The sequence below is a fragment of the Otolemur garnettii genome, unplaced genomic scaffold, assembly GCF_000181295.1.
Source record: "Otolemur garnettii isolate 467f Iridium unplaced genomic scaffold, OtoGar3 scaffold00044, whole genome shotgun sequence".
Lineage (NCBI taxonomy): Eukaryota > Metazoa > Chordata > Mammalia > Primates > Galagidae > Otolemur > Otolemur garnettii.
The window spans coordinates 5,812,293-5,820,082 of record NW_003852439.1 but is presented as its reverse complement, the minus strand read 5'-3'; the positions used below and the strand labels follow the sequence as shown (position 1 = coordinate 5,820,082).

General features: G+C 42.8%; 1 protein-coding gene across 1 annotated transcript in view; it reads right to left on the bottom strand.

The window, feature by feature from the left end:
* LOC100961636 (acyl-CoA synthetase medium chain family member 1) overlaps nucleotides 1-7,790 on the bottom strand; it is a 43,536-nt gene that overhangs the window by 8,966 nt on the left and 26,780 nt on the right. Inside the window, exons 7-9 of the mRNA XM_012805677.2 lie at nucleotides 5,429-5,552; nucleotides 2,237-2,317; nucleotides 1,617-1,718 (exon numbers count right to left, since the gene is read on the bottom strand). Coding sequence (XP_012661131.1) covers nucleotides 1,617-1,718; nucleotides 2,237-2,317; nucleotides 5,429-5,552 — 307 coding nt within the window. The remainder of the gene's footprint in view (nucleotides 1-1,616; nucleotides 1,719-2,236; nucleotides 2,318-5,428; nucleotides 5,553-7,790) is intronic.

The window sequence follows — 7,790 nt, the reverse complement described above, 5'->3', positions numbered from 1 at the left end:
CACACAAAAAAAATTGTTAGAGCTAATAAATAAATTCACCATAGCTGCAGGAAACAGAATCAATACACACCAAAAAACCCCAAAATCAGTTATGTTTCTTTTTTTGTTTTTTCATTTTTGTTTATTAGAGGTAGGGTCTAGCTATGTTGCCCAGGCTGGTTTCAAGTCTCTGGGCTCAAGCAATCCTCCATCCTTTATCTTCCAAGGTGCTTGGATTACAGGTATATATCCACTATGCCTGGACAAATATCAGTTGCATTTCTATACACTTACAATTAATAATCCAAAAAGGAAATTAAGAAAACAATTACATTTACAATAGCATCAAAAAAGTACTATGCAGGCTTGGTGCCTGTGCTCAGTTGTTATGAACACATACATGGAAGTAGGTGGGTTCAAACCTGGCCTGGACCTGCTGAACAATAATGATAACTGCAACCAAAAAATAGTGGGGCATTGTGGCAGGCGCCTGTAGTCCCAGCTACTTGGGAGGCTACAGCAAGAGAATTGCTTAATCACTTAAGCCCAAGAGTTTGAGGTTGCTGTGAGCTGTGACTCCACAGCACTCTACTAAGGGCAACAAAGTGAGACTCTGTCTCAAAAAAAAAAAAAAAGTACAATGCAGTACTAGTGACAAATTTAATCAAGGAAGCAAAGGATTGTATGCTGATAGCTACAAAACATGGCTGAAAGAAGACATAAATAAGTGGAAAGACATCCCATATTCATTGACCGAGACATATTGTTGTTCAGATGATAATACAGCCCAAAGGTATCTATAGATTCAATGCAATTTCTATCAAAATCCCAATAGCTTTTTTTTAGGAACTGAAAATCCCATCCTAAAATATCCAAAACAATCTTTAAAAAGGAGAAGAAAGTTGGAGGACTCATACTTCCTGAATTTGAAACTTACTACAAAATGGCGGTAATCATAAAAGTTTGGTGTTGGCATAAATATAGACAGATAAACCATTAAAATAGAATAGAGAGCCCTGAAAGGAACCCTCACATATATTGTTAATTGATTTAAGCAAAGCAGCCAAGACCATTCTATAGGCTAAGGTTTGTTCGGTCAAGCATTTCAGCAGGTTTCTTTATAGTCCTTTCCAGTTTTCTGTAATCCTTGGGTTTCTAATTTAGGGTTTGAAGCCCAAAACACATGGGCATGGATCCCAGATGTCTGACTAATTTGATGTGGCGCAGACAACTAAGGCTTTCAATCTGCAGTTTTTCCCTTTATAAAAGCAGGGATGATAGAGCTTCCTGGGGGCTCAGTGAAGATAAGTGATTTGTTCACACCCTGTTGTTGGTAAGTGGGATAGTATGATCTGAATCCAGTCAAAGTCTATATTCTTAAGTGCAAGGAGTCACTGGAACCCAACCAAGTCTGAAGGTTCTGAACCCAGTCTTCTTTCTCCCCCATCAGTTAGCCTATAAGTTCCTGGTGGGTTGGGACAAGAAACCATGTGGGAACACACTGTGAGTTTTCAGTTTAATTAAAACAGACTTCATTGAATTGGGAGGAATACAAGAAGATCTGAGTAAGTCTCATGATGCAGAGTTCCCTGTGGGGATTCTTGGAGCTAGGATGGGGACATATGGGGGGCCATTACCTCATAGCACTTGAAGATGCCAGTGGGCCTGGTGGGCTTAATCCTGATGCCAACGCTCCCCTCGGTGTTGGGTGGCAGGATGTTGCCCTTGTCATCGATGATCTGGAGCAAGAAGTCTGTGAATACCACTCTGCAGGACTCCCCTGCCCTTCTGTGTACCCCCCACTTCCTAAGCATTGCCTGGCTCATTCATGGGACACCAGTGGAGAAATACGGATAGTTGATGAAGGAATTTTGCCGGAAGATAGAATAGAACTGCCAAAGGTCTTTGAAATCAGAATGCATGAAACCCAAGTCAAGGGTCTATTTGTTTCATTGGGATGTAGACATCACTGATGTCTTCTTCTTAAAGAAGTAGACATTGATCATGAAAAATGAAAAGCATAAACTTGTAGGGAGAACTTCTGGGTATTCTTTCCTATCACTGTGTGTGATGCCCCTGGCTGCCAAGGTGAGCTGCATTAGTGTCCTTGATAATGCAGTTCTTAACTGAGGAAATTGGGGGGAAACAGAAAGAGAAGAGAGGATGACTGGGGCAGGGGAGCATGGCTGGTGTCACATAAGAGTTCCACCCCTAGCTGAGCCCAAACTTCTCCCTGCCAATGTCCTTAGGACAAGACCTGGACGTCATAAGGTGGCATGGCCTTCCCTGCAGATCCTGGTTTGATCTTCATTCCCCGGGAGACACCACAAATTGGTCCCTGTTCACAAAATAAATAAATAAATAAATTGAGAGAGAGAAAGATGGAGAGAGAGATTTGGGGGTTGGCCAAGGAGTCTGGTCTGATCACAAAACAGCAAGAATCACAGGTTCTCACAGAGATCACTTGATGTTGTGCAAGGAGCCCTCCCTGGGCAGCAGGAAGGCCTGGATTCTAGGCTCCAGCCTTTGACTGAACTTTATTCAGCAGGTATTTGATGTAACCAACATGGGCTGTGTCTGTACTATGTGTAAGGATCTACAGAATACATGAGGAGGAAAAGGAAGAAGCACGGGGGTAATACCAGGGCTATGGGAACGTAGGTGAAGCCCACTGTGTACCAACAATGTGGCACTTTGCCAGCCGAAGGCCGTGAGTCTATTTAACAAATACTTATTCAGGGCTGCTGGACAGTGATAGAAATTCTGCCTGAAATCCTTCTCAGTGTATTGAGATTGTTTAGATTGCTCTCTCTACTAGCACTGGCCCATCCACATTTATCTCCCTGATAAGGTTTATTCCTTCTTTATAGCTCTCTCAGGTATAATTATTTCTATGGTGGATTGTTTTACTTTCAGACAGATGAAAGGCTTGACTCTATTGCATCTATGTGCCAATCAATCCATCCTTATCTCCTCCACCAAAGATGGTTAATTATAACTCTACCTCCCAGAGTGCTGGCAAGAACATGAAAAATGTTTTTCACTGTGCAAAGCACACACTACATATTCAATGAATGACTGCCACTAGGTATGACTCAGGCTTCAAGAAGAGTCTGTTGAAAGGTTCTCCTCATGTAGTATTCCCCCCACCCCTTCTGCTGTTACCTACAGGGCACAATCATTATTTTTGTTTGTCTCTTCCCTTGGTAGATAAGGAGCATCAGAGAATAGAGATAATCCCATTCACCCCTATTCTCCCAGCATGTGCCATGACCAAAAAACCCAAGAAGGACTTCAGTAACTATAGTATGAGCATGTACTATGGACTAGACACTGACCAAAGTTTTATGTACTTCTTTTCATCTACTTTATAGAAATGTGGCAAGATTGGTATGATGATCTCCACTTTAGAGATGGGGAAGCTGAAATGGAAAATTTTGAATGACAGCCCTATGTCCTGAGTTAAAGCCATAATCAGCAGAGCTGAGACTTGGATCTGGGTCTGAGCTCCTGGGAGAGAAAGTACTTTCCCCTCTGACATATCACTGCTCACACTAAAGGCAGGCAAAAATTGTTGCACAGATGAGTGAATAGGTATGAAAGTGTTTTAAGAAAAAAAAAAGCACCATCTATTCTTGCAAATAATTGACATAAAGAGGCAGGAGTCATGGGTGTAGTGTGTTGTTCTTGGCTGCTCTGCTCCTTATCCAAATACAAACTGTGAGCCATTCAAGCACACAGGCCAGCATCTCAGCATTTACCAGGCCTGCAAGCAGACCAATGAACTGAATTATTATTAGTAGCAGTATATTATTGCAAAGAAATATCAGACAAGTATATGAACTAGAACTAAAACAGTCACTTGGTTACAAGGTCTGAGATGGCAGTCATCCTCTATAAGCTAGAGGGATGGCGGGGGGGGGGGCGGTAAGGGGTTCTATCCAGTATTGAAAATGGATTGAGCATGTTTTGAAAAAGAGACACCCACCCACACTATCACTGATGAGGCCACTGAGGTTCCGGACATGAATGACACTTTGTGATGACACTATGTGTGTGTCTGTGTAGCATTTACAGAAAGTTTCTGCCTAATCCACCTTGTGTAGGGATACAGCACCCCACGCTCAGACATGGCAGTTTAGCTTCATGTGCTCCCCACGGAAAATGGCTCTGAGATGGAGTTCTTTTCTCTGAGGTCTTGCCTGCAGATATGCAGAGATGGTCTCACAAAAGAATAAACTGGAGGGCCAGGCCTGGGTTGCAGCTGGAAGCTTGCATACCTGTGGAGGCATTTGGCTGCTGTTCTCTGCTCCTCTCCCCTCATTGACATTATAATCACTGGTTTTGGTTTAGGGAAATTAGGCTAGCAAGAGCAGATTACCTGGCTCCTTTATGTTTTAATCCCAAACAGAATCAATTGTATGTGTGTTCAGCAGTGATTGTACTGAATTGGGATCTTAATGGCAGTTTCCTGATCTTACTTCACATCTTTTACCTGTATTGAATTCTTACTGAATGTTTGAGAGCATATAAGATAATCAGTAGAGTTGGGCAGGGTTGCTATGCCGGAGAGAGCCTTGACCTCCCTTTTTGCCAATCATTCCGTCTGCGGCTTCCTTTCTCTGAGTCAAAGAACAGAGGGCTCTGGGGAACACCAACAACCTTGTTAGTATTCCATAGTCAAACCCGCATGTTATTCTCCTAAACATCCAGAAATAAACTTCTGGATCCATATCCTGCCTGCCTTACAGTCCTAGGTAGATCCCTACCTAGGGGTGGAGTGACAAGGACTAGCTGGCGGTGGTCTCCATGTTGCAGGACAGAGTGGGATCTTCTGAGCTAATGATTACAGAGAAAGTGGCAAAATGTCCTTGGACACCACCTTTCCTTTTCTTAGAGACAGGGTCCCACACTGTTAAACAGGCTGGAGTGCAGTGATGCAGTCTTGGCTCACTGCAGCCTCAAACTCCTGGATTTAAGCAATCTGCTCACCTCAGTCTCCTGAGGAGCTGAGGCTACAGGCATACACCACCATGCCCAGCTAATTTTTTTTTAATTTTTTCTTTTTTCTAGAGATGGGGTCTGGCTATGTTACCCAGGCTGGTTTCAAACTCTTGGGGCTCAAGAGATCTCCAGCCTTGGCCTCCCAAAATGCTGGGATTAGAGGTGTGAGCCACAGTGCCTAGTCTTTAGACACTCCTCCACTTTTAAAATTTTTATCCAATAGTTTTCAGCACATTCGCCTCTTGAAAAGTTAAAGAGCTGTGAATTTTCCTTCTGCAAATCAATTTGGGTGAATAAGCCTAGAACTCTGGAGCCTTTTATTGGTCTCAAGCCAAGTTGTGCACACAGTGGGCCCTCAGCACACCCAGGAGGCATGATCCAGCACATCTGGTGGGCTTGGTGGCCGAGCACAGCCTGACTGGCTAGAAGGGACCTGTCCACCTACCGTTTCTTTCTGTCCATAGACATCATAGAGCAGAAGGCCTGTCTGTCTTTTCCACTCCTTGTGCTCCTCAGGCAGCTGGGACTCCCCGGATGTAAGACAGTGCTCCAGGGTGGGAAACCTGAGACTTCGGGAAAGGCAAGTTGTCAGGCGTTGGATGCTCCACCCTGACCCAGGAAGCTAAAAATGCATAGCTTCTTTGTCCAGGTTGTTCATCCTTCTCCTTCCCCACTTGTATCTTATTCACCTTCTGGTCATTTTACCAGATGGATGTCGCCCATTTCCTGTCAGTTCCTGTGAACTCTTCTGGCAGTAGGGTGAGTGGTGGTGAGGCTATTGGGTTAAATCAGGAAAGTTTGGATTGAATGTGTATGTTGATGTAACAAGAGGGAGAAAATGGTATTTATCAGAACCCATCTCAGAGAAGCATTCTATGTGACTAGGAGGGATATTTTTAATGACCTGTAAAGGAGTAAGGGGCAAGACCTCAGGAATTACAGGTTACACTAACACTATAAAATACCACACCACTTTTCAGAGTATAAAACCAATTTATCCTCCCACTAGCAAGATAAGATAATTCCCCTTGTTCCACATTCTCATCGACATTTGTTGTTGCCAGAATTATCAATTTTTGCCAATCTGATGGATGTGTTATTTTACTGCAACTTTACTTTTGTATTTCCTTGTGTTTGGGGGTTAATTTTTAGCTAACCTGAAGTCTTTTCTTTACATCCACCTGGGACAATGACAATAAGGTGGATAAGTTATAAGTGAGGAAGTGGAAGGATGCACAATCTAGACAAAGAAGCTATGAGTTCTTAGCTTACCAAGCCCAGGGGAGCCTCCAAGGTCTGACACCAGGGCAATTACAGAACAGCACTTCCTTCCGTGGTAGCTGGGGAATCCTAACTGAAGAACCTTTGTGCTTCTAGATGGGGAGCACACCTTAGAGGTTGGAGGGTTGGAAACGAACCATTCAGGACATTGAGGGAGGCTGGAGCAAGTGTAGGAAAAGGGAGGAGAAGGGTCACAAGTAACAGCCAGACAGCCAGACAGAGGAAATACAGAGAACAGAAAAGTCTGCTGTGAATATCTGCAGCCGTTCATTAGGTACAGCCTGGGATGTGAAGCCTCTCTTCCATCTCCTCCATGAAGTTTCTTAAAGAATACAAAAACGATCACAACACAATGATTGGATTCTCTGAAGAAAACAGGGGTAAGTGATTGAGGTCTGAGAGCAAGCTGGGGTGAGGCTGAGCCCAGACAGCTCTTGGTGATTCAGGAAGTAGCAACCTCTGGACCACTTTTCCCCCCTCATCACCCTCTCCTGGAACACACAGTCCATAGGATGAAGAGGAGGTGAGGTTCATTGAGAGTGTCTTCCTCATTCTTCTGCAGCTTTATCCAAAGTACATAAAGTGGGCAGAGTCTCAGGTAGACTCATTCATTGTAACCTGATAACATTTTTACTGGGTTTGGACAAAGGCCTATGTTTGAGGAATGTTACAAAATTTGTTTGTAATATGAGCTTTGAAATACAGCTGGAAACAGAATACAGCTAGACTGAAGCTTCATATGTAAAATCAAGTTAGATGTAATTCAGAGTTAGCTCTGTAAGGGTAAACTCTTTGATATTTTAACTCCTATGTCTAAAACATGTTAGCTCTGATTTTTAAAGTATCCATTTCAATTTCCAAGCCTCTAGAAGATAAATAAATGTCCATAAGTTTCACAGAGAAGACTCTGAGTATTTTGTACTGTCAGGGTGACCTGCTATTCTTCGAGAAAAACTCTAAAGAAATGTATGCTTATATGCACTGGGGTGTATGTACCAGAGTCTAACACAGCATTGATCATCAATGACCCAAAGTGAAAACTACCCAAATGGCCATTAATGTTAGGATTGTGGTATTTTCATAAAATGGGATGTTTTAACTATGGGAATATGCAATATGTATACATCTTAGAGACACATTGTTCCAGGTACTACAGAGTAATGTATGATTACATACGTATACATACGTACAAAGTTCAAACACCTGCAAAATGGAATTTTTTGTTTAAGAATATTTCCTTAGGAGATAAATGACAAATGAGTGAACACCATGTAAGTAAAGAGAGTGTTTCCCTTAGAGGAAATAGGGAGGCATGTGGAAGGCTCTGAGGTGTGGCAATATTATGTTTTTGTGACTTGGGTGACTGAGAACTTGCCCAGGCATTTTCTATTCAACAATTGGTTCATCTGTAAATTTATTCTTATGCATTCCCTGTATGTTTGTTATTTCACTATAAAAATGTTTAAAAAGGGCTCGGCGCCTATAGCTCAACCGGCTAAGGCGCCAGCCGCGTACACCTAAGGTGG